The 25591-nt window shown below is 50.0% G+C and overlaps 2 protein-coding genes and 1 long non-coding RNA gene across 18 annotated transcripts in view; 1 reads left to right on the top strand and 2 right to left on the bottom strand.

Moving 5' to 3' along the window:
- The window catches only part of ITFG2 (integrin alpha FG-GAP repeat containing 2), a 23159-nt gene extending 15471 nt beyond the window's left edge, over nt 1-7688 (bottom strand). For 8 of the 13 annotated variants that reach the window (XR_010129466.1, XR_010129467.1, XR_010129470.1 and 5 more), the window contains exons 1-8: nt 7433-7568; nt 4312-4407; nt 3680-3721; nt 3353-3524; nt 1402-1541; nt 754-902; nt 255-363; nt 29-82 (exon numbers count right to left, since the gene is read on the bottom strand). Coding sequence is in view for 4 of the 13 variants with exons in the window: in XM_063694566.1 (XP_063550636.1) it covers nt 29-82; nt 255-363; nt 754-902; nt 1402-1541; nt 3353-3524; nt 3680-3721; nt 4312-4407; nt 7433-7528 (858 nt within the window). In the remaining 9 variants the exon portion in view is untranslated. Of the gene's footprint in view, nt 1-28; nt 83-254; nt 364-753; nt 903-1401; nt 1542-3352; nt 3525-3679; nt 3722-4311; nt 4408-7432 lie in introns of all 13 variants that reach the window. The other 5 variants (XR_008670270.2, XR_008670272.2, XM_031000763.3 and 2 more) reach the window with 3 other exon arrangements.
- Nucleotides 7650-15114, top strand: LOC129525795 (uncharacterized). Its single transcript, XR_008670275.2, has 2 exons — nt 7650-8073; nt 14928-15114. It is a non-coding gene; the product is annotated as an uncharacterized lncRNA (long non-coding RNA).
- On the bottom strand, nt 14829-25591 carry FKBP4 (FKBP prolyl isomerase 4). 4 transcript variants are annotated; one of them, XM_055357606.2, is made up of 11 exons: nt 25002-25280; nt 22965-23109; nt 22378-22520; nt 21423-21543; nt 21011-21167; nt 20318-20408; nt 20136-20219; nt 19681-19866; nt 18891-19130; nt 17007-17096; nt 14829-15077 (listed from the first exon to the last, which is right to left on the bottom strand). In XM_055357606.2, the coding sequence occupies exons 1-11, from the start codon at nt 25104-25106 to the stop codon at nt 15051-15053; spliced, it is 1389 nt and encodes a 462-aa protein (XP_055213581.1). In that variant the 5' UTR covers nt 25107-25280; the 3' UTR covers nt 14829-15050. The 4 variants fall into 4 exon arrangements, with proteins under 4 accessions (XP_055213581.1, XP_055213580.1, XP_030856621.1 ...); XM_055357605.2 differs by lacking the exon at nt 14829-15077 and adding an exon at nt 16305-16703; XM_031000761.3 differs by lacking the exon at nt 14829-15077 and having other exon boundaries at nt 16305-17096; nt 25002-25591.

Genomic DNA, 25591 nt, shown 5'->3' with positions numbered 1-25591 from the left:
CCCCACACCCCATCCTAGCATTGCTCACCATCCAGGGTGCACAGGGCAAAGAGGCCAGAGCCACTACTCTCAGTGCCGTGGCCTGTGAGGACCAGAAGAAGAAAATGTAAAGGGCAGGGCAAAGTCAGAGCCTACGGGGAGAGGGGTGTTCTGCAGCAGCAGGGGAAGGACAGGGCTCGAAATGAGGGGAAAGCTATGGATCTCCACTCCTCCAGAACTGACGGCTACCCCTCGTCTCCCTCCCTCACACTCACCACACTTTCACCTTGTTTGATGTTGCCAATTAGGTGAGTGGAGACATTCTTGTTGTGGATACGGCCAGATGTCTGGTGCAGCACCACGTCTCGGGCAGCTGGGGTCTCCCTGTGCACAGCAGGGTGGAAGGATCAAGCGGGAGACCAAGTGAGCTGAGTTCTCCAGCCCTCTGTAACCCCTATCCCTGCAAGAGCTTCTGGGATTTGAATCAGCTTAGAAACCTACCACTGACCCTATCTGGCCCATGTGGCAAACAGAAAAGACAGGGATGGGGCTGCCAGGTTGGAATCTCAGGACCTCTTTCAGGTGCTACAAAGTTAGAGCCCAGGATTCCCTTGGTCTTAAAGTAATCTTCCCCAGTGGGGCAAAGGTGCTTGGGCTGGGACCTAGATGAGGCAGCTCTGCCAACTGCAGACCCATTTTACTACCATGTGGCATCTGGGAGCCCATCCTGCTTCCATGTACCCCCACACCATCCACTGGCCTGTACCCCCTTACCTACTGCCATCCATGGGCCCTTCAGAGGCAGGAGGGGACCCAGTGTCCTTTTTCCAGGTACACAGTAGAATTGCATAAGCACAGCCTGGCTGAGACACCATCAGTTCAGGAAGACCCAGTGGCCCCAGAGTCACTGAGAGGCTGTCCACCTGCACCAGGGAACGGGATTAAAGGGAGACGGAGAGAGAAGGAAGCAGGTCCCTGCAGAGAACGGCAGGGGGCGGTGGGTGTGGGGGTGGCGGGGGCGGGGGTGGGGCAGCAGTCCTGGGAACAGCCCTCTGGGCTTCAAGGGTAGCAGCAGGAGGAAGGATTTCGAGTTTCCAGGGCTCCTGCCTGGCACCGTCCTCTCCACACAGACCACATGCTTTTCCCTGTGCATGTCCCAGCTGGGGTCTAGGTCCTGATGCGGCCCACTCCACACCTACCTTCACACTCCTCATTCTTAGCCCAACATGCCCTTCTCTTTGCCTGTTACTAGCAATTTCCCCTAAGCCCCTGATTTGAAATGGTCTTTGGATCTCTCTTGACAAGGTGACTTTTCACTTCTCCCCACCCTGGCCCCGTCCCATGACTGCTCTCCCACTGCCTCCTCCAGGAGACCTTCCTCCCAGCTCCCTGGGGCCTTGTTCCCCAGAGTCAGCTTCTTACCTGACCCTCCAGCATCCATTTCTTGAGGGACACCAGCTGCCCTGTCAGATGTTCAGGACCCTCACCTAGCTCCTCCCAGCGGAAAGCTCGCACCACACGGTCTGTGTAGCCCACCACCAGCTCACGACACCCATCTCCATCTGTGGGCATGAAAGACAAGATGGGCTCTGGAGTCCCACGAGCAGCCCCCGCTCCTCTGCTAAAAGTGGCACCTTCCAGCCAGTGCGGCTTCACACCCGATCTGCGGTGCTACTCACTTCACCCTCAGTCTGCCCCTGCCCCTGCCTGCGTTTGCGGCATCTTGCCCGTCCATTTCGTCCATCTGTTCCGCAGCTCCTATCCGCTCTCTGCCTTCATATTATTTCTCAAACATGCAACTCAAAGTGTCCCAATTCATCCCACGTATCTCCCGCCACCTACAAGCCCCCTATCTGGATGGTTCCCTTGCTTGCCACTTTTTTTTTTTTTCACCAAATGTTACCTTCTCAGTGAGGATTTCCCTAACAACTCCATTTAAAATTGCTACCTCTACCTCGACACTCTAGCTCTTTCTGTGAATTATTTTCTCCATTGCACTTACTATTTTTTTTTTTTTTTTTTTGAGACAGAGTCTTTGTCACCCAGGCTAGAGTGCAGTGGCACAATCTTGGCTCACTGCAACCTCCACCTTCCAGGCTCAAGCAATTCTCCTGCCTCGGCCTCTAGAGTAGCTGGGATTACAGGCATATGCCACCATGCTCAGCTCATTTTTTTTTTTTTTTTTGAGACGGAGTCTCGCTCTGTCGCCTAGGCTGGAGTGCAGTGGCGCGATCTCGGCTTACTGCAAGCTCTGCCTCCTGGGTTCATGCCATTCTCCTGCCTCAGCCTCCCGAGGAGCTGGGACTACAGATGCCCACCACCACGCCCGGCTAATTTTTTTTTTTGTATTTTTAGTAGAGACGGGGTTTCACTGTGTTAGCCATGATGGTCTCGGTCTCCTGACCTTGTGGTCTGCCCTCCTCAGCCTCCTAAAGTGCTGGGATTACAGGCGTGAGCCACCGTGCCCAGCCCAATTTTTGTATCTTTACTGGAGACGGGGTTTCACCATGTTGGTCAGGCTGGTCTCAAACACCTGAGCTTAAGGGATCCGCCTGCCTTAGCCTCTCAAAGTGCTCTCGAAGTGCTGGGATTACAGGCGTGAACCACCGTGGTCGGCTGCACTTATTTTCTTTTTTTTGGAGACGGAGTCTGTTGCCTAGGCTAGAGTGCAGTGGCATGATCCTGGGTCACTGCAACATCCGTCTCCTGGGTTCAAGCGATTCTCCTGCCTCAGTCTCCTGAGTAGCTGGGATAACAGGCGCCTGCCACCATGCCTGGCTACTTTTTGTATTTTTAGTAGGGACAGAGTTTCACCATGTTGGCCAGGCTGGTCTCAAACTCCTGAACTCAAGGGATCTGCCTGCCTTGGCCTCCCAAAGTCCTGGGATTATAGGGGTGAGCCATCGCGTCCGGCCATGTACTTACTACCTTCTAATATACTACTTAATTATCTTACAAAATGTATAGTGTTTCTTTTCTTTTCCTTTTTTAAATAGAGACAGGGTCCCACGCTAGAGTGGAGTGCAGTGGTGAGATCATAGCTCACTACAGCCTGGAACTCCTGGCCTCAAGTGATCCTCCCATCTCAGCCTCCCAAAGCGTTGGTATCACAGGCGAGAGGCAGCACACCTAGCCTATATTGTTTCTTTTCTGTCTCTTCATAATAAGGCCCAGGAGGGCAGCAATTTTTGTCTATTTATTCACTACGGCAATTCCAGTGCCTTGAGTGATGCCTGGCTTATCATGGGAGCTCAGCACATAACAAATGCATAAATGAATACGGATTCTCCCTCTCACCCCAATCCCTTGGGATCTGCTCTAGTATCCACTGACTCCTACTCTCCTGGCTGCCTGCAAAGGTAGGCATGCCCACCGATGTCGCTGATCAGCATGACCTTGGTGTTGGCGGGGATGTGCTGCTTGAAGACTGGACGCTGCTCCTCTCCAATTAGTGTCTCGTGGTGCCCAGAAGCATCCAACACCTTGGCAGGTGTCAGGTCAAACAAATGAAACCAGCCTTCAGCACTCACTGCCACCAACAGGTTCTAGGACAAACAGAGGTATAGTAGAGATGGACTGGGGAGGGAGTTTTGGAAACAAGCCTGATAATCAGATCACAGACGTCAGAACTGAAGCCTTTAACCTTCAGCTGATTTCCACTGTGAGCTAAGAACCAAGGAAGGTCCCCTATAGTTCTTACCTTTCCTTTATTACACACGTCTCCAACCCCAACGCAAGTCAGCTGTAAGAGAGAAAGGGAGGCTCAGGGAGACGCTAAGGGAGACCAGTACTCCCTGATCTCTGTGAAGCAGGAGGAGCGGGCAGGTTTTCGAATCACCATCGCTCACTGAAGACTTGCGCCATATGAACCACGGTGATGGTCTTTATTAACGGCGTTACTGTGCTGTAGGTTTGGTTTACCCAGACAGCAACATGAAGACCTGAGGTGGTTAAGACAACCTGGACTTAAAATAAAATAGAAACTCTGTATTTAATAGAGCTAGGCTATCACATTTCTAGACTTACTCAAATTATTGCCCCCATTTTTGACTATACTTTAAGATTAGACAACCTTAGGCAACTTCCATAAAGTGTCAAGGAGTACTCCACGACACAAAAACACCCCAGCCCACGCACGCGTGTGTGAGGACAGATGGGAGCACTAGCTGGGGGCTGCCCTCCCTGAATCAAATTGGCTGCAAGTCAGTGGCTGGGCCCAGTAGCTAGGGAGTCAGGACACATGGGTGAGCACCTGTGTGGGGCTCACCCTAGGCGGTCCCTGGACAGAAGGGATCCCTTCCCCCCTCCAGGCCCAGGGAAGTGAATACTGACCATTCCCTGGCAGGAACAGGTGAGCCATGGCCGACTGTCATCATTTTTATACACAGACACCTTCCCGCTGGTGTCTCCCACCACCAGTTCATTTAACTTCAAATGGAGAGAGAAGAAAGCATTAGGATGGGACTCTGCTGAACCTCTTCAAGCTCTTCTCTACTTAGCCTAGCCAAGGGTAATCACAAGACCTCAACTTGTATCTTCATCTACTTTATTAAAAGTCTGGCCAGGTGCAATAACTCACACTTATAATCCCACTACTTTGGGCGGTGGAGGTGGGTGGATCACTTGAGGCCAAGAGTTAGAGACCAGCCTGGGCAACATGGCAAGATCCCATTTCTACAAAAAAATTTAAAAATTTGCCAGATGAGGCCAGGTGCAGTGGCTCATGCCTATAATCCCAGCACTTTGGGAGGTGGAGGCGGGTGGATTGGTTGAGCTCAGGAATTCGAGACCAGCCTAGCCAACATGGTGAAACCTTGTCTCTACAAAAAATATAAAAATTACCCAGGCATGGTGGTGTATGCCTGTGGTCCCAACTACTCGGGAGGCCGAGGCAGGAGAATTGATTGAGCCTGGGAGGTAGAGGTTGCAGTGAGTGAGCAAGACTGCACCACTGTACTCTAGCCTGGGTGACAGAGTGAGACCCTGTCTCTCAAAAAAAAAAAAAGAAAAAAAAAAAGGCCAGGCGCGGTGGCTCATGCCTGTAATCCCAGCACTTTGGAAGGCCAAGGTGGGCGGATCACGAGGTCAGGAGATTGAGACCATCCTAGCTAACACAGTGAAACCCTGTTTCTATTAAAACTACAAAAAATTAGCCGGGCGTGGTGGCGGGCACCTGTGGTCCCAGCTACTCGGGAGGCTGAGGCAGGAGAACGGTGTGAACCCTGGAGGCAGAGGTTGCAGTGAGCCGAGATTGTGTCACTGCACTCCAGCCTGGACAATAAGAGTGAAACTCCGTCTCAAAAAAAAAAAAAAAAAAAAAAAATCTTTACTTTTTAATTGTTATAATTGTTATGGGACTTTCTGGTGAGAATATCAGATCACAGAAGCATAAAACTGGTTTTTTTTAAATCAAACCTTCTATTACTTGATGTTTCTTATTTCTTTTCTTTCTGTTTTTTTGTTGTTTGTTTGAGACAGGGTCTCACTCTGTTGCCCAAGCTGGAGTACCGTAGTGTGATCATGGCTCACTGCAGCCTCAACTTCCTAGGCTCAAGTAATCCTCTCGCCTCAGCCTCCTGAGTAGCCGGGACTACAAGCATACACCACCACGCCTGGCTAATTTTTTCTATTTTTTTGTAAAGACGGAGTCTCCCTGTGTTGCCCAGGCTGGTCTCGAACTCCTAGGCTCAAATGATCCTTCCATCTCAGCCTCCCAAAGTGCTGAGATTACAGGCGTGAGCCATCATACCCGGCCAGTGCCTACATTGTTCTAAGTGTTGAGAATATAGCAGTGGAAAAAACAGATTAAAACATTCCTATCCCTATGGAGCTTATAGTAACGGAGCTTACAACTCAGGTGAAAAAAAATGGTAGTATATCTAACATTGTAGAAGTGAGTGTGTAATAGTGTAATTCTTTTAGATAAGTACAAGCTCAAAAAAGCTGGTGCTATAAACCTATAAAAAAAGGGAATGCTTTTAAACAAAGAAGGCAATCAGATAAAATGGAAAATAATGTATATCTGAAGGTGCTTTGTTAATTTACTGTTTAAAAGTGTGGCCTGGTGAGGTTGCTTACACCTGTAATTCCAGCACTTTGGGACACTGAGGCCAGTGTACTGCTTGAAGCCAGAGGTTTGAGAACAGCCTGGTTAACACAGTGAGACCTCATCTCTACAAAACTTTAAAAAAATTAGCCAGACATGGTGGCAGGCACCTGTAGTCCCAGCTACGCAGGAGGTTGGGGCAGTAGGATCATTTGAGCCCAGGAGTTCAAGGCTGCAGTGAGCTACGATTGCACCACTGCACTCCAGCCTGGGCAACAGAGTGAGACCCTGTCTCTATAAAAAACAAAAAAATTTTAAAAATTCCTCCTCTAATTTTCTCATAAAATTGGACTGCTTGGCAGTTCATGAAGAAACACGAAAGCCCAGAAAACATAATACAAATTTATGAGAATAACTCTTTCCTCCCCAGAGAGGGTAGAGCCAAAAAAGGCCTCATAAAATACCTTCTGCATCACAGCACTAGGGGGCGGTGGGAAATAAGTACAGGACAGTTAAGGAACTGTGAAGCAGGGAGGCCGAGTAGGAAGATAGGGCAGAGGGTAGAAGCGGGCAATACAGTGCTTTGCATTAGAACTATGAAATAGATAATAAATGAAAAGATAAAGTCTGCAAAAAAAAGAGCATCAGACACTATTCCCTTTAATGCTCCACCGGAGAATCCTCTACATATTTTAGTCAATGCATCTCATTACATTTTATTATCCGGTGACTATTACACAACTTGATTATGAACTATCTGAGGACTGGAACTCTCTCGTTCATTTTTGAATTCCTAGAATGTAGCAGAGTCCTTGGTGCATAATGAGCAGTTCAGTAAAGATTTGCTGAAAAACAGAATAAAATACTAACACCACCACCACCACCACCACTAACACTTAAGTGAGCACTAAACTGTGTGCCAGGCATTGTTTTACCTGCTTGACCTGTGGTAATTTATTTAAAAAACGAGAAGGGCTGGGCACGATGGCTCAGGCCTGTAGTCCCAGCACTTTGGGCCAACATGGTGAAACCCCACCTCTACTAAAAACACAAAAATTAGTCGGGCGTGGTGGCGGGCGCCTGTAATCCCAGCTCCTTGGGAGGCTGAGGTAGGAGAATCCCTCGAGCCCGGGAGGCGGAGGTTGCGGTGAGCCGAAATCAAGCCACTGCACTCCAGCCTGGGTGACAGACGGAGACTGTCTCAAAAAACAAACAAACAAAACCTCCCAAGGAACAAAACCAACCACGAACACTGAAGCTATCAATAAAGTTTTTCTCTGTAGCGCTCCAAACTAGCCACAGCGCGCATGCTCACGCTCACGTGGCACGATCGGGCGGCCTCTTCCACTTCCCTTGCCCCGTCCCTGCACAGATCCAGGCTGTCTCTTGCGGTGCGCATGCACCTACCGTATCGTTATCAACGTCTCCGAGGCAGATTGCGTGCGGGAAGAGGCTCCCGCTGAACTCCAGCGCCACGCGCTGCACGTAGCTAACTGACCTCATGGCACCTCCAAGAGCAGAGGGAGCGGAGAGGCCCAGTAAATATTCCCTGAACCCCCGTCGCGACAGCCGCCAGAGCGGAAGGCCACCTAAGGCAGAAAGTTACGTCACTGCCTGAACCTCCAATCTCTGCCTCTTCCTCCTTTAACCTTACAGAGGAGGCGGGTCTTCCGGGCTTGGAGGCGGGCTTCCCAACTCTGATGTGAGTGACAGGCCCACGGGCCACTTCTTTTCTCCACAGGGCTGCAGCCCGTGGGTAAACCAACCCTGACGGGGCCGATCTGTTCCCTTGGCAACAGGGCTCCCAAGGGCTTGACCTAATAACCTTGACCTTTTTCCTTTGTTTCCCTGGCAATGAAGATTCCTAGCCATCAGACCATTCCTGAGAATCTTACTAATCTTCGTAATAACTGATAATTGCATGGTTTTGAAAAGTGTTTTTGAAAAACTAGCTACCCATTAGGAGTGAAAACCATGTAGTGAGTTGCAATCAGCATATAACAAATTAAATACAATAGTAATATACCAAGTGACTCCCAGGTAGTAAGGTAAGTACAGTTTTTGTGAAACTCTTGTTTCAATTGTATATACTTATATGTGTATACTGGCTTATAATGTAAAAAAAATTTTTTTTTTCAGTGTATGTGTTTTCTGGTCAGTAGTTTAAAAGCCACCTGCTGCAAAGCACATTTCAGATATTTCACATAATTAGTTCAGCCACTATGCGAGTTTTTTTTTTTTTTTTTTTTTTGGCTGAGGAAAACAGGTTCAGCAAGATTAAGTAAAATGGCAGAAGGAAGGATTGTGGGGCGGGGTGCGTGCTCAAACCAGAATTGTTTGATCCCAAACCCTAGGGCCTCTCCATCATTTACTATGATAGTTCGTAGGAGAGTCTTCAAGCTGGAAGTGAAGGTTGCCTGGATTCCGGATCTGCTCTGTCTTGTGGCTCCCCAGCACAAAGCTCTTGCATCTCAACCTCAGTAGCCTTACTCTTGTAGCACAGATGGGACTGTCACTCTCATGGCTGGCTTCTTGGGATACTTTCTTTCCATGTTGAATCCAGTTCTGCCTTTCTTTGGGGTGCCTTATCGATCAGGGCAATATTTATGAAATCATACAGGTGTTCAATACATTTTTAGATTTAGGTCTAAAAACCCAGGCTGACTCGCACTTGGTGTTTCAAAAAAAAAAAAAAAATGATTCTACCTTATCTGGGATTTTGGACCAGGGGCTGTTCCTTTTTATCTTTTTTTTTTTTTTTTTTTTGAGACGGAGTCTCGCTCTGTTGCCAGGCTGTAGTGCGGTGGCGCGATCTCGGCTCACTGCAACCTCTGCCTCCCAGGTTCAAGCAATTCTCCTGCCTCAGCCTTCCGAGTAGCTGAGACTACAGGCGAGCGCCACCACGCCCAGCTAACATTTTTTTTTTTTTTTTTTTTGAGACAGAGTCTCGCTCTGTCACCCAGGCTGGAGTGCAGTGGTGCGATCTCGGCTCGCTGCAAGCTCCGCCTCCCGGGCTCAAGCCATTCTCCTGCTTCAGCCTCCGGAGTAGCTGGGACTACAAGCGCTCGCTACCACTCCCGGATAATTTTTTGTATTTTTAGTAGAGACGGCGTTTCACCGTGTTAGCCAGGATGGTCTCGATCTCCTGACCTCGTGATCCACCCGCCTTGGCCTTCCAAAGTGCTGGGATTACAGGCATGAGCCACCGGCGCCCGGCCGCCCAGCTAATTTTTGTACTTTTAGTAGAGACGGGGTTTCACCATGTTGGTCAGAATGGTCTTGATCTCTTGACCTCTTGATCTGCCCGCCTCAGCCTCCCGAAGTGCTGGAATTACAGGCGTGAGCCACTGCGCCCGGCCCCTTTTTTTCTTTTTCTTTCTTTTTTTTCTTTGAGAGTCTTGCTCTGTCACCCAGGCTGGAGTGCAGTGGTGCGATCTGGGCTCATTGCAACCTCCGCCTCCCAGGCTCGAGATCTTGTGTCTCAGCCTCCCAGGTAGGTGGGATTACAAGCGTGAGCCACCATGCCCGGCTTGTCCCTACTTTCTATGTCTGTACATAGTGGGAGGAGGCTGGAGGGCAAGACCTTTTCTTGGGGGAAGGGGGTGGCAGATTTTTTCCTAGATGTCCCAGTGGATCTGACAGCCAGGTAAGAAAGAACAGCAGGTCAGAACAGTAAACTGGAGGAAGTCTGGACAAATACTGGAGACTGCAGATATATTCTGAGGCTGAACTGTGTTACAAGTTCATATTTCTGGTTGTGTACTGTGGGATGGCCAGGTCCATTAAAAGGCACTGGGTCCCACAGGTATTCCTGGTGCTTTGAATACATTTTCTCATTTACAGAGCAGTTGCATGCTCCCTCACCCCGTGTTCTACCCCATCTCTATTCTCTCATCCTCGTTCAAATCCTAAGCTTCATATTAGGCCTTTAAGGGGTGGGAAAACCAAAACCAGTATCAAAATGTTCACCTCTAGGTTGGCTGTGGAGGCTCATGCCTGTAATTCCAGCACTTTTGGAGACTGAGGCAGGCAGATCACTTGAGCTCAGGAGTTCAAGACCAGCCTGGACAACATGGCAAAACCATGACTCCACCAAAAATGCAAAAATTAGCTGGGCATAGTGGTGCATGCCTATGGTCCCAGCTACTCAGGAGGCTGAGGCGGGAAGATCTCCTTAGCCCAAGAGGCAGAGGTTGCAGTGAGCCAAGGTGGTGCCACTGCACTCCAGGCTGGGTGAAAGTGAGACTCTATCTCCAAAAAAAAAAAAAAAAAAGTTTACCTCTGAAGTGGTTTTTTCTTTCTTTTTTTTTTTTTTTTTTTTCCCTGAGGCAGTCTCCCTCTGTCACCCAGGCTGGAGTGCAATGACACGATCTCGGCTCACTGCAACCTCCGCCTCCCGGGTTCAAGCAATTCTCCTGCCTTAGCCTCCTGAGTAGCTGGGACTACAGGAGACTGCCACCACGCCCAGCCAATTGTTTTTGTATTTTTAGTAGAGATGGGGTTTCACCATATTGGCCAGGCTGGTCTTGAACTCCTGACCTTGTGATCCGCCTGCCTCGGCCTCCCAAAGTGCTGGGATTATAGGCACGAGCCACCGCGCCCGCCCTCTGAAGTGGTTTTAAAAGAAATATATTACTAAATAACTCAGAACAAGAGATGAGATCACCCAGCTTCTTTCATCAGGTGCCTTGGCCTGACCCAGTTATCTAAGATCAGACCCCAACCCAGGATTCCCCAGTGCCTTAGTTTTATCTTCCTCATCATTTGGGTTTCTTGGTCTGGATCTTTCTGTGACACGGGGTGTCTGTTTTTAATTGTAGAATATGTTTGCCATGAAGGTCATGTAATTATGATCACAACTTCTTTTTTACTTTTTTTTTTTTTTTGAGACGGAGTCTTGCTCTGTCGCCCAGGCTGGAGTGCAGTGGCACGATCTTGGCTCACTGCAAGCTCCGCCTCCCAGGTTCACGCCATTCTCCTGCCTCAGCCTCCCGAGTAGCTGGGACGACAGGCACCCACCACCACACCCGGCTAATTTTTTGTATTTTTAGTAGAGAAGGGGTTTCACTGTGTTAGCCAGGATGGTCTCAATCTACTGACCTCATGAACCGCCCACCTCGGCCTCCCAAAGTGCTGGGATTACAGGCGTCAGCCACTGCGTCCGGCCTTCTTTTTCACTTTTTTGAGAGTTTCACTCTTCCTGCCCAGGCTGGAGTGCAATGGTGCAATCTTGGCTCACCGCAACCTCCGCCTCCTGGGTTCAAGCGATTCTCCTGCCTCAGCCTCCCGAGTAGCTGGGATTACAGGTGTCCACGACCATGCCCAGATAATTTTTTTTGTAGTAGAGACAGGGTTTCACCACGTTGGCCAGGCTGGTCTTGAACTCTTGACCTCAGGTGATCAAAGTGCTCGGCCTCCCAAAGTGCTGGGATTACAGGCCACCATGCCTAGACGTATGATCACAACTTCTATACCACGCTTTTTGGCTTTTGTCAAGAGAGCCAAATAAAGTTAGGCAGGAAAGATAGGTCTCCAAGAAATAGGGCACAAGTGAAGTCCTTTCATGCCTGTGCCTCTCCCCACCTTGCATCAGTTACTTTAAGTCCAGAGAGTGTTTTGTATGACTAGGCATTGTAAAGCCATATGGACAGATCCCTGGCTCCACAAAGAGCACTCCTGGTCTTGGCCCCTTTCTAGTTGGAAGGTTGCTAGGTCTCTTTGGGCGCCATCTAAACTCCATCTTGTCTAAGCCAAGCACTCTTTCTGCTGGTTTTTGTCTTGCTCCCCAAAACTGTCTAATTAGGGTATCTTCCTGGTTAGGTGACATGGATACAGTTGTATGGGTGGCATATTCTTTACAAACAATAGAAATCTCCATAGGAGGGGATGGGGGGATTAAGTGGGGAGCGTTTCTTTTTTAAATGGAGTCTTGCTCTGTCGCCCAGGCTGAAGTGCAGTGCCGCAATCTTGGCTCACTGCAAGCTCCACCTCCCAGGTTCACACCATTCTCCTGCCTCAGCCTCCCCAGTAACTGGGACTACAGGCTCCCACCACCACACCCAGCTAATTTTTTATGTGTGTGTGTATTTTTAGTAGAGACGGGGTTTCACCGTGTTAGCCAGGATGGTCTTGATCTCCTGACCTCGTGATCCGCCTGCCTTGGCCTCCCAAAGTGATGGGATTACAGGCGTGAGCCACTGCATCCAGCCAGTGGGAAGCATTTCTAGGAAGATTCTTTGTCTACTTCATCCTCCAACAGTAGACAGAATGGTTTCTGTTTGCCCAGGGTGCCCAGGTAAGAAACAGGGTCTCCAAGTATCTTTCAAAACATGAGGCCCAGAGCCTCACCACCTTGGGGGCAGGGTCCAGGGCTTCTTAATGGGCTCGGTTTGGCTTGTATCACCATGTCCCCCTCCCCTCTCTCATTCATGGTACACCTTAGCATATTCAAGTGTCGGAAAAGTTAGGTTTTTTGTCCTAGAAACTGGCAGAGCAGTGTGGGGCAGCTCTGCACTGAGAGAAATGCTGTCATTCAGAGCTCTACTAAGTCTCACTGCCTTCCTCCAGTTTGCCCCTGTTAAAATGCACCACCAACTCTGGGACGCTTTAATCCTAGAACTAACTCATCAGGGTTGTCTGCTCAAGACTACTGATGGATGAGAAGTTCACTGTCACTGTGTCACTTAAACATTAGGAGATAGGGTTAAAACACAAAGAATGAGGAAGACGTTTTGGAACTAGATAACACTGTCAAGACTAACTGGCCACCAAACTGTTGAATTTAAAATGGTTAACTTTGTTTCACCTAAAAAAATACAAATCAGTTTATGTCTGATGCACTTCTAAAACAGGAGACTGAAGATCCAATGGAATATAGAATATACATGCTGATCCTCTCTTCTAGCCACAGCACCCTCGACATTCACAAAGGCATTGCTTTTTCTTGATCATCCCTGAGACCATTCACTCTTACTTTGCCTCTCAAATTGGTATAGCATGGCAGGGCACGATGGCTCACGCCTATAATCCCAGCACTTTAGGAGGCTTAGGCAGGCAGATCTCCTGAGGTCAGGAGTTTGAGACCAGCCTGGCCAACATGGTGAAACCCCATCTCTATTAAAAGTACAAAAATTAGCTGGGCATGGTAGTAGGCACTTGTAATCCCAGCTACTCAGGAGGCTGAGGCAGGAGGATTATTGCTTGAACCTGGGAGACGCATGTGGCGGTGAGCTGAGATTGCGCCATTGCACTCCAGCCTGGGCAACAAGAGCTACACTCTGTCCAAAAAAAAAAAAAAAGCTGGGCATGGTGCCATGTGCCTGTAGTCCCTCCCAGCTACTCCGGAGGCTGAGTTGGGAGGATCTCTTGAGCCCAGGAGGTCGAGGCTGCAGTGAGCTGTAATTGCATCACTGCACTGAGCCTGGGCAAAATAGTGGGACCCTGTCTTAAACAAACAAACAAAAAAAAGAAAAAAAAAAATAGGCTGGGCGCAATGGCTCACGCCTGTAATTCCAGCACTTTGGAAGGCCAAGGCAGGTGGATCACCTGAGGTCAGGAGTTCGAGACCAGCCTGATCAATATGGCGAAACCCTGTCTCTACTAAAAATACAAAAATTAGCCAGGCGTGGTGGCGTGCGCCTGTGGTCCCAGCCACTTGGAAGGCTGAGAGAGAATTGCTTGAACCTGGGACGTGGAGGTTCCAGTGAGCCAAGATTGCGCCACTGCACTCCAGCCTGGGGAACACAGCAAGACTCCATCTCCAAAAAAAAAAAAAAAAATTAAATTAAAAAAAATTGGTATAGTGTTATTTAGCACAGGATAAATTAATGTTTTTATTATTCGTAGGTTTTCTAACTGGGGATAGTTAATGCATCCACATTATCTGAGGTTGGCAAACAGCTGGGGAACTGTAGCCATAAGGCAGCAATAATGAATTCCAGAAAGAGAACATATTTTCCTTACTTACAATGTCCAGACTCTTACATTGGTTGTATTCAGCACTGCCCTTAGTGCATTGTCATTTCAACTTGTTATAAGGTTCTGAGGTGTTTTGCATTTGGAAAGGGAAAATTAGTCACTGAGACGTAACAGGAATAAGGTTTGAGGAGTTCTGCTTTCTAACTTTTTTTCCAGTAATGACATTTTCTAAAAAGATACTACACTTTACTAGTCCTGCATAAAGTGCCTTTCACATATTTTTTCTCCAGTGGAAATGGAATACAGTCCTCCATTCACCCTCAGGGTGGCGAAGCTGGTATAGAGTGAGGGCAAGTGTTAAGTGCACTTTGCCAAGCCTTGCAGGGTTTTGTGGGCCATGATAAGGATTCTTTAGCCTAAATGGGATGGGTAATCATTGAAAGTGATTTAAGTACTCAGAAGGACATGATTGGGATGCAGTACAAAGTGAACTGCAGGAGAGGCAGGAGGGAATCCCAGATAGGAGCCTTTTGCAGGAGAGCAGGCTGGAGTGCATGGTGATGGGAGGGAGCGGTACTAGTATGGAGGGAGTAGAAATACTTGGGAGATAAAATTCATGGAACTCGATGTTAGAACCAGCACTAGGGCAAGATAAACCCTATTTTAAATTTTTCTAGAGACCACTTGCAAAGCTTGTTAAAAGCTCAAAGTACTGCTTGCTACTAGCTTTTCTTTCTTCAGGCACATTTCTCTGCATATAGAAAGATTTAAGTGTTGGTAGGCAGGGACAACTGACTGGGAAATGAACTTGTAGCACTGACCCAGGGCAGACTTGAGTATGTGGCAGGATTATTTTTAGGCTGAAAGACTTGTAGGCATTTTAACAAAACATCCTCACTAGACAGTTTTAATGTTACATAAACTTAAGACTTATCTCTAGATGTTCCACGGTTAAATGCAGTTTTACATTCTTGGAATCCTACAGGATGCAGAGCTGGAAGAAACCTCAGGAATGCTTTCGATTTTGCAGATGAGGACAGAAGCCCAGGACTTGCCAAAGGAACCTCATGGGAGAGTCTGGATTAGCTCAGAGACCTCACCTTTCCATTTAACTTCTGAGTCTTGGTTTTCTTATCTGTAAATAGGGTTATTAAAGTTATACCTTCTTTGTAGGATGGTTGCAAGGATTCAGTTTCACTCATGTGATGCTGTCAGTACAGTGCTAGGCTTACTCCATAAATGCTTGAGTTAGTGATTATTGTTGGCTGCAGGCGTAAGAATCTACTACTTTTGAAATACCAAGAGGACCCAGACACAAACCACAAACACAGGGCTGTGATGTGAGGTAAGCCCAGTAAGAAAGCAGTTACACTGGGACTTTTTTAAAAAAGAGATGGTCTCACTCTCTTGCCCAGGCTGGCGTGCAGTGGCACAGTCACGGTTCTCTGCATCCTTGGTGTCTTGGGCTCAAGGGATACTCACACTGGGAGACTTGTACACCCCAATTTTAATCCTGGCTCCAGCATCAGCTGTGTTGTATGACTTGGTGAAAATTTTCACACAGAAATACATCTTCCACCATTATACATTTCTTCTGGAAGGAACTATACAGGCATGTGGCTAAGCAGACAACCACATCGCTGTTGGCAAAGGACTGGAGAGCTCACAGTAGGAGAGAGGGATGAGGGCAGACACGGGCTCTGGCCTGGAGCCAGGATTATCTGGAGGCAGCTCAGCATGACTGGCTTGTGCTGCCTGGCTTCTCCCAGGGCCCCATCATGCCATAGGAGTTAAGGGTCAAAGCATAGTTAGAAAAAAAGCACAAGCCTTTTCCTGTTAAGGCTGAGAAGGAAGCTGGACGTGAACACTCTGCTTTACTCTTAACCTTAATCATGTAAGTTATCTGACAGGAGGAGGTCAGTGACACCAGGAGTTTTACCTTGTTAACAAACCAAAATGCAGATACCTCTGCCAGATCAGAGGTAGGCAGAAGACCAATTCCAACTTCAAAATGAACATGCATGGTGTCCCAGTTTTCTAGATCTTTATACTTTCGTCTTCCTAAGTGTCAGGGAAGAAAACCAGAGGCACTAAAAACTGCCAGGTTGCTGGAGGGAGGGAGTGCTGGGAACCTTGGGCGAAGCCATAGACCCAAATCCCAGCGGCAGCCTGTGCAGTGCTCAGGAAGCCATGCATGGTGGGGCTGCTTCCTGCCCAACTATGGCATCTACATGAGATGCTGCACTTATTTAAGCTCAACTGGGACTAAGTGGGTGACCCCTTGACTGTGCCACTACCCATTATGTACCCACCCATACCCACCCCTCCAAGGCTGAACAGAAAGGGCTGTCTGACACCCAGGTTTTATTGTTTCCACTTTATTGCTCAAGCACGGAACTTGAGGCAAGCCTGGACCTTCAGCAACGTGCAGAGAAGAGGCTGAGGGGATTTTGGGACACAACCTGGCCGAGAGGGGAAACTGACAGGGGAAATACCAGAACAGGGAACAGGGGGTGGTCACCATGACACCAGAAGACATCATCAGCCACACCGTCGGGGGTGAGGAAGGGAACAGAGAGAAGAAATGGCATAGCAGTGGTTTTTCCCATGTCCCTAGCACCCACATGGAGGCCACGTTTGGAAATGGACTGGGAGAGGGAAAGGATGAGGAAAACGGCTGCCCAGGAGTCTCCCTCTCCACCCTGGGTTCTTATCAGACCCCATCCTTACCACTTGCCTCTTCTACCCTTAGAAAATGGACCTAACAGAGGGAGCAAAATAAATTAACATTCTGATGAATATATGTGGATGGACATATGTTCATGTGCAATGGAGGAAGGGAAGAGGGGGTGACACCAGCTAAAATGATTCCCCACCTCAATCCCCCAGCCTACACCTTTCCCCCTTCCCCTAAAGCCACCATCCAACCAGATAGAAAAATAAAGGTCTAATTCACTCAAAATTCTTCAGTTTTTACAAAACTAACAGGGTGGAGTGGGGAGACTGGGGGGCAGGCAGCCGCAGGAGTAGGGCTGGTGGAGAGGGGCTATGCTTCTGTCTCCACCTGAGACTGGCTCCCTGCCGTGTTGCTCTTCTGCTCCTCCTTCATCTCTGTGTCAGTGGGATGGTCTCCTGAGGAAGCCTCTGCCTTGGCCTGCAAGGAAGACGAACAGCAAATGGGCTGACTTCCCAAGTGAAAAAACACACACTTAATTTCTAGCAGAATTATATAGATACACCCATTCTCCTACATCTGTCCTAAAGCTACACCTGTATAGGCCAAGCCTGGTGGCTTACGCCTGTAATCCCAGCACTTTGGGAGGCTGAGGTGGTCAGATTGCTTGAGCCCAGAAGTTTGAGATCAGCCTGGGCAACATGGTGAAACCTCATCTCAACAAAAATTACAAAAATTAGCTGGGCGTGGTGGCATGCACCTGTAGTCCCAGCTACTCGGGAGGCTGAGACAAGAGGATCACTTGAGCCCTGGAGGCAGAGGTTACAGTGAACTGAGACTGTGCCACTGCACTCCAGCCTGGGCGGCAGGGCAAGAGACACTGTCTCAAACAAAACAAAACAGAACACTTGTATATGTACAAATTATGAACTCACAAGGTTATTCACTGCAATGCTGTTCTAAGCAGCACTGTCCCGTATGGTAGCCACTACTGTAAGTGGCTAGTTCAAACTCGTGTTTTTAGTGCAAAATATACATTGGATTTTGAAGATGGTTTGAAAAATACACAAATGCAACTAAAATTTAATTCCATTTGTTTTTCACCTTTTTAACATGGTTACCAGAAAATTTTGAATTACATGTGGTTGATACTATATTTCTACTGGACAGTGCTGGTTTAGAACACTGTTTAAGACTGGCTGGGTGTGGTGGCTCACACCTGTAATCCCACCACTTTGGGAGGCAGGGGTGGGCAGATCACTAAAGTCAGGAGTTTGAGAGCCTGGTCAACATGATGGAAACTTCGTCTGTACTAAAAATACAAAAATTAGCCGGGTGTGGTGGCGGGCGCCTGTAATCCTAGCTACTTGGGAGGCTGAGGCAGGAGAATCGCTTGAACCCAGGAGGTGGAGTTTGCAGTGAGCCAAGATCATGCCATTGCACTCCAGCCTGGGCAACAAGAACGAAACTCTGTCTCAGAAAAAAAAAAAAAAAAAAAAAAAACCACTGGAAGACTAAAAAGGGACTGATTGACTAAGATAAGCCATATCCATACAATGGAATACTATGTAAGCCTAAGAAACAATGTAAAAGTTCTTTAAATACTGACGTAAAATAAGCCTCCAGCTACTATTACGTGAAAAAAGCATAGTATGTGCCAAATCATAGGTGGAGCACGTTGCCTCGTGTTAGGGGAAAGGGAGGAAGCAACAGGAACGTCTGCCTGTGCCTTGATGCAATACACTGGACCATCCAAGACCCTGAAGGGGCAGCTGCTTCTGGTGGGGGAGGCAGACTTGACTGTATACTTTGGTACAGTTTGAATTTAACTAAGTGTATTATTTATTTAATCACACACAAAAAGCTTTTCTTTTTTTGAGATGGGGTCTCATTTTGTCACTCAGGCTGGGGTGCAGTGGTGCCATCCTAAGTCACTGAGGTCTCTACCTACTGGGTTCAAGTGATCCTCCCACTTTGGCCCTGCAAAGTGCTGGGATTGCAGGTGTGAGCCACCGCGCCTGGCCCACAAGAAAACATAAATCGGGAATTACACTCAGGGCAACCAACCCAACTTCTGGGGCTTGTGGGTAGGTTTCCAGCACTGATCACAGAACACTGGCCCCAACAGCAGGAACACGTGCTCCTTAATGCTCCAGGGAAAAGGCAACTTCTGGTTTCCGGGATTGGCACAGACAACCAAAGGCACAAAGAGCCCACAGTAGCCAGGTTAAGTGGAGGGCTGCTATTCCAACTGTTCCCCACCCCAATCCTCACCTTGTTCTCCTCCTCAGCCAGCCTCTCAAACATATTGGCATAGAGCTTCTTCTCCCGGGCAAGCTGTCTTCGGATCCGCTGCTGGCACACAGCCAGCTGGGTCTTGGCGGCTTTGTTGTTGGGGTAGAGCTGCAGGACCTTCTGGAAATCAGCCCGTGCCAGTTCAAAGTCATTCACGGCCAGGTGGGCCTCTCCCCGGCGGAAGAGGCCCTTCTCGTTGTTGCTGTCCAGTTCTAGGGCCTAAAGAATGCAGAGAGGAAGCCACATTGTGGGAGCTCAGGGCTTGTAGCTCATCTGGCCTAGACCGGGTTCCAAAGGTACCCCTCAGGAGGATGAGGAGGAATGCAAATGGCTGGCTCCAACCCAGGAAGAACAAGGCCTGGGGCATTAAATGGAACAATCCAGGGTCTAGGAAGGAACCTCATTTAATCCAACAGGCAGAGAGGGAAGACAGCAGGTCTTTGGATGAAATAAAGACTTCAGACATTAACATTCACTTTAGAATAAAGCAAGTAGGTAAGCGGAGAGGCTAAGAACCAAGGTGGAAGAGAACTCTTTATGTGATTCTTCCCATTCCGTGTCCTCCTACTTCTTGCCAACTGCTTCCCACCAAAGCTAAGGTTCTTGCTATGAATACTTGCATCCGTGCCTTTGGTCTGTAACCTCAGAGCTCCCACTGATCCACCCTGCTATCCCTGCCCTAGTCACCAAGGGGAAGTTTCAGACACGCTGGCAGCTCACCCAACTCTGCCTGTGAATGCTGCTTCCATGACCTCTGAGGGGGCCTCACCTTGTTACAGCTTTCAATGGCAGCAGAGAAGGCCTGTAGTTTCAGATGACACATGGCCAGGTTGAGGTGAGAGGCCAGTCGAAGGGCCTGTGCTTTCTGTGCTTCCTCATTGGAAAAACTAGACTCATATTCCAGCCAAGACACGATCTTCTTATACTGTAGTAAAGCTTGCTTGTATTTACCTTCCTGGAATGGGAGAGAGGCTCAGGCACCTGGCACAGTTTCAGTGGTACTAGGCTCTTATACCCTGCAGACATCAGTGACACATGGCCACAAGAGGTTCCTGCTCCCACCCTTCCCACTGGCAAGGCCAGCAAGCTCACATATATGAAGTGAAGATGGCAGGTGCCAACCTGTCCACTTCTTGGCAGAAAATGATCTCAGTCACCAAGGGAAGGGTAGGCTCAGAGCAACTCTTCCTGGGAGTGTCCTTAGGACAGTGACTGTTGGCTCACCTTGAAGTACACAGTGCCCCGCTCTTTCACTATGGTGCTCTGTTCCAGCTTCTCTTCTGAATTCATCTCCCAAGACTCCTTGGCCTGCCACACCCCAGGAGAGAAACAAAGTTGTCAGCTACCCCAGAGTCACGTACAGGGTGGAACTTGACTTTAGATGGGAAGACCCTGAGCAAACTTACCTTTTCAAAACTCTTGAGGTGTAATTCATATTTCAGCTCAGCATTTGGTGGGATTTGGAACTTTTCCTTCCCAACACTGCCAAAAGCATAGCTGGAGGGGTGAAAAACACTATGTGTCATCTTGGCAACACTTAACCTGCTCCAGGCTGAAAAGGCGTCCTGTCCATTTCCAGGAAAGTACCTTCCCATCCCTTGAGACTTGGTTCAAATGTTTGGCAAATCTTCCCTGGCCTCTTCACACTGTCAGATGGTCCCTCAGCATCCTTCATACCCTTCTAATAACTTATAGCCAGGCAGCAGTGTGATTACTAATTTAAATAGCACCTCACTAAACAATGAGCTAGAATTAGAAGGCAGAAACAATGTTCTATTAGTCTCTGAACCCCTAGGAATTTTCAGCAGTGCCTGGCATGTAGTAGCTGTTTCAGTAATGACTGAATGAATTAATGGGAGAGGAAAATCTTGATGGCAGAGGAGAGAATCTGTAGCAACTATGACTGAAAAGACTGGGCTTAGATCCAAGGAGATGTAGACAATTGGGCCATACTTCTAAGTACACTGAGGATATCATAATGGTGTATGTTTGGCGTGGCCAGAGTTAAAAAGGATACAAACAGCTGGTTCTACAATTCATTTTATATCTTTGATCTTGGTTTGCCTGCCTGCCTACTCTACGAAGTGCCCACCCCTCACCTGGGCTTGAGGTACACAATGGAATGTTCTCCTTTCTCCATGCGCTGAATGGCCCTCTCCAGACCATAAGGCAGATCCAGGTTCTCCCCCTCGCCAATCTCAAAGCGGAGCTCCCGCTGGTCAAAGAGCTGGTCCTTGTAGTACCCTTCCAGTGCGACTGGCATGAAAGAGAGGCAGTGTACCAGAGTTGTAAGAGGGCAGGTGACTGAGGAAGGATGCCATCAGCCTCCCTGCATCACCCCCATCATCCCAAGATTCTCCTGTGTTCTCAAATCTGGAGTGATATGAAGAGGTCCAACCCCTCATTTTATGGACAAGAAGATAGGCTCGGAGAAGGGAAGTGACTTGCCCAAAGCCACAAAAGGCCTAAATATCAGAATGAGAATTGAAAGCCCAGACTGTACTGTCTCACCCTCCACGATAGCGCCCTCATTGGGCTTAGCATAGCCTTCACCGCGAGTCTGTATTCTGCGAATGATTCCGCCATCTTCCTCTTCCGTCAGATCTTCTCCCTTAAACTCAAACAACTCCACCTGTGGGACAAGATGTGACACAATTCCTTCCCATGCTAACTCATGGGCAGTGAAACACAATCTTTCTCATCCGAGAGAGTCCCTACTTACTGCCAGGCCGGATCTGACCACAAGGGCAGTCACAAGGAGTTGGGTAGAGTGGCACTTTTTTTCAGTTCTTGGGAGCTGCCCTAATCTCAACTTTGGTAGAGGTGGGCAGACTACATAGATTTCAGTTAAGCTGAGGAGAGCAATCTATTTGCTACCTGCTCTACTAACACGGACGTATCAGGACGCGTCCCAGATAATCCTAATTCACATTACCTGATAAGCCCAACCTGGTAGGTATTAGAAATGATTACCCAACATCTCTCAGCAGTTTCTCAGTATTCAAGGGCCCACGGATTGGCTCAACCATTTTCAGATTGAACAATGTCAAGTTCTATCTCCTCAGTGAAGCCTTTTCTCAGCCCTTGACCCACAGGGGAGCTACTGCTCCCTCTTCTGGTCTCCAGAGCACCAATATTCTGTACTGCCATTTATAACGGGACATAGTTTCTGACATCCCGACTCCTTTCAGTATTCTTCTGGGTACCGCTCTGGAGATAAAGATGCCTTAACCCCGACCATGCTTTGAGTCTGGAGAGGGGCTTGTGCCTGCCTCTTCCCACCCGAAGCTTCTATTACTTCCATTACTAGCAGCAGCAGAGCCCTCTGCATTTCTCCTCCCATAAGGCCAGACCCTCAGCCTTGGCTACATTGTCTCCAAGAAGCAGGAAGGGCTGGAGGGCAGCCAGGCATTGGGCTGAGATAAGGCCTGGCTCTTAGCCTGGATCTCAGTGACCAAACACTCACCTCAAATACAAGCGTGGCATTGGGGGGAATCTTTGGTGGACTGCCTGCTGAACCGTAGGCATATTCTGGTTTGCAGGTGATGTGGCACACCTCCCCCACCTTCATGGTGGCTATGGCAATGTCCCAAGCCTTGATGACCTCCCCTGCAGGTACAGAAGCAAACAGGACCGCCTTAGCAGGGTTCTGATTCTGGGCTCAAACAGTGCTCCTGAAGAGTTACTGCACCACACTCATGGGGAAGCCGGACATCCTTTAGAAATGGGACCAGAAGGTGAGGTACCTGGTTGTATTAAGTGCTACCAGGTCTAAGAACTGTAAAAGATCACGTGACCCTGAACAAAAGAGTTTAAGATGCAAGACAGTCCACCTTTGAAGGGGGAGTAAGGTGTTGGGAGGTGATGAGGAGAAGGGGAGACAGAGATCAATATAGTTACAGAACGGTAGAAAAAAAAAAAAGAGTGACCGAAAGAGTTAACAGACTGTGATAAACCATTCCTCCCTGAGCTTGCTCCTGAGAAAATGGTTTCTGCTTGTGACAGCTTGTGTCCACCTCGAACCTATCCTACCAGCCCACTGACCACGCCTACCTTTTCCCAGGTCAAAGGAGAATTTGTCCTTGCGATCCAGACTGGAGTCAAACTTTGTGCCATCTAATAGCCAGCCAGTGTAGTGGACAAAGACTCGGTCCCCAATCATGGGCATCTCTGTACCTGTGCCCTCTCTCTTGATGACCTGGGAGGAAGGGGGAGAAAGTGAGTACCCCAGGGTTTGGGGCAGAAAGGGGCACCAGCACTGCCTGCAAGCCTCCAGAGGGAACATAAAGGGACTTCTCTGTGTTCATCCTCCTCTGCCTACTTGTCCCTCCAGATTCAGTTACTAGCAGCTTGGCTTAGGAGTCAACTAACCTTCTTGTCTTTCTTGAGGTGCACCAAGACTTGGTTTGAAAAAGGAGACAAAAGGCTGAGAGATCTGAGTTCAAGTTTCCGCTGTATGGTAAGTTTTTAAAATTCTCCACACTTTATTTGTAAAGCAGTGATGATAATCCCTATCTCCTACAGTTGTTGGAAGATTAGACCAGTAAAAGGTTGAATAATAGATTATTATTATAATCGGCAAAGGGGGAAGTATTTATGCCACACTTCCTCCTTCTTCCTTCATGCCAGTGGTCATCAGACTAAGGTCTGGTTTGGAGACAGGAGAACGAGAGGAGTATGAGTGAAGAGAACAGAAACAGTTCAAAACAGGTAAGGAAGAAACCAAGTTATAGGTGAACCCGGAGGCTCTCCATGGGACCTTAAACTCTGACTTGGGAGCTGAGTATTCCTCTGGTAGTAAGTCCAGGGCTGGAGTATTTCCCAGAAACGTAAAGGCTTCTTTAGCGCCACCTGGTAGGTGTGTGGTTACCCTCCAAGGGAAAGCTTCCACGAAGAATAGACAGGGGCTTTGAGGAGTAGAAAGGTAAAAGGGAAGGAATGATGGATCAAAGGGGAAATGAGCCTTCCTGGAATAACAATCTCGTAGAAAACAGCAGGACGCTGGAGCGAGAAGGGGAAGTCACATGCCATAGGAGAGCCGCTGGAGCAGACGCTTGAGGTCCCCAATAATCTGGTGCAAAGACAGATGCACTTCTGGACCAGGTAAAGGCCCCCTGAGGTGGGTGCCGCACACGCGGAGCTCAGCGGTGGGAAGCCAGGATGAGGAGGAGCAGCGGATGGGGAGAAGGCATAAGACGCAGGCTGGGAATTCACCATCTCTGATTCTCCCTGGAACCTGCTCCGACCCAAGGCAGGTTGTCCTGGCCCAGGTCAAGATGCCCTCCCCGCAGCTCCCCAGGCTATTTGTAGTCGAGCGGTCACTCGGCGGCAGGCTCCACAGCACAGCGCCTCCTCCCCGCCCCACACCCCGCAGCCCTGGCTCCGGGAGGCGGCGGAGGGGGGAGGAGACTACAGCTCCCGGCATGCCCCGCGCCCGGCCTCTCCGGGGCCGAGGGAGGGGGCGCCGCGCGGCGAGTGGGGACCTCGCTGGGTCCCGGCGTCGACAGGGGACCCCGGGAGGGCGCCGGAACCCTGTCGCGCCTGCGTCGCACAAAGGCCGAAGGGCCAGGAAAGCACTGTGGGGAGTCGCTCCCCGTCCTGGCCCGTGTTCCACCGCCCGGGTGGGCGAGCCCTGGCACCGCCACCAACGAGGCGGCCCGCGGCTGGCAGCTCCGCTGGGGCCGCGGGGTCGGGGGCGGCGTGGCGTGGGAGGCCCGGCCTGGCCCCGGGCTGCGGCTCGGGTGCCCGCGGCGGTCGCCTCGCCCTGCCCCTCTCCGCCGCCCCGCGCGCGCCGGGGTGGGCACTGCAATCCCGACCCCCTGCCCGGGCCCGGGCGCTGCCGGCTGGGGAGCCTGGGGCCTCGGCCCGCGCACCTAGGCCGCCCCCCTGCCGAGCGCATGGCCGGCCTCGGTGCCTTAAACGACGCAGCCCGGTCCGGGACGGCGATGCCACCGGCCCCCGGAGGGACGGCCGCGAGGCTGCAAAGGCGGCCGCCTCGACCCGTGCCCGGCCGCGGGCTCCGGGCGCGGCGGAAGGGCGGCCCGCGGGGCCCCGGGTTCCGACGCCTCCGCAGGCCCCGCCGCCCCTCACCTTCAGCACGCCTTCGTCCTGTTTGGGGCTGATGTCCACTCCCTCCATGGGCAGCGGCGCCGACTGCGCCCCGCTCTCGGTCGCTTTCATCTCCTCGGCTGTCATCTCCGCGCGGCGCGCCGTTTATCGGGAGCTGGTGCCGGCGCGAGCGCACTCTGGGCCGCGGGCGGGGGCGCTACCTGCGGGGCGTGCGGGAGGCCGGGCGCGGCGGCACTGACTGCGGACCGCGAGGTGGCTTGAGCACCTCTGCACGCGGCGCGAGAGCTGGGGTAGGTGGGTCAGAAGCGGCTCGGGGAGCGATTGGTCCCGCCCCGCTGCGAGGGAGGGGCTGGGAGGAGCGGGAGCGCGGACAGAGGGGGCGGGGTGCAGAACTTTCTAGAGACGGCGGGACTGAGCCGGTTCGGGCTCAGTGCTGCGGGCGCTTCGGAATTTTTTTTTTTTTTTTTTTCTGGTTCTTGCCTCCTTCTGGCTGCCTGCCCCCTCCTCCTTCTCCTGGGACCCTCGGACTCGGGATCTCCCCGGCGGCCTCCCCTGGCCCTTCCTCCCTCCCTCCCATCCCCGCCCGCTTCCCTGTCTAACCGGATTCTTCC

The sequence above is a fragment of the Gorilla gorilla genome, chromosome 10 (genome assembly GCF_029281585.2).
Source record: "Gorilla gorilla gorilla isolate KB3781 chromosome 10, NHGRI_mGorGor1-v2.1_pri, whole genome shotgun sequence".
NCBI classification, from domain to species: domain Eukaryota; kingdom Metazoa; phylum Chordata; class Mammalia; order Primates; family Hominidae; genus Gorilla; species Gorilla gorilla.
The sequence above is the reverse complement of the archived record's forward strand: the minus strand, read 5'-3'. Positions and strand labels throughout refer to the sequence as shown.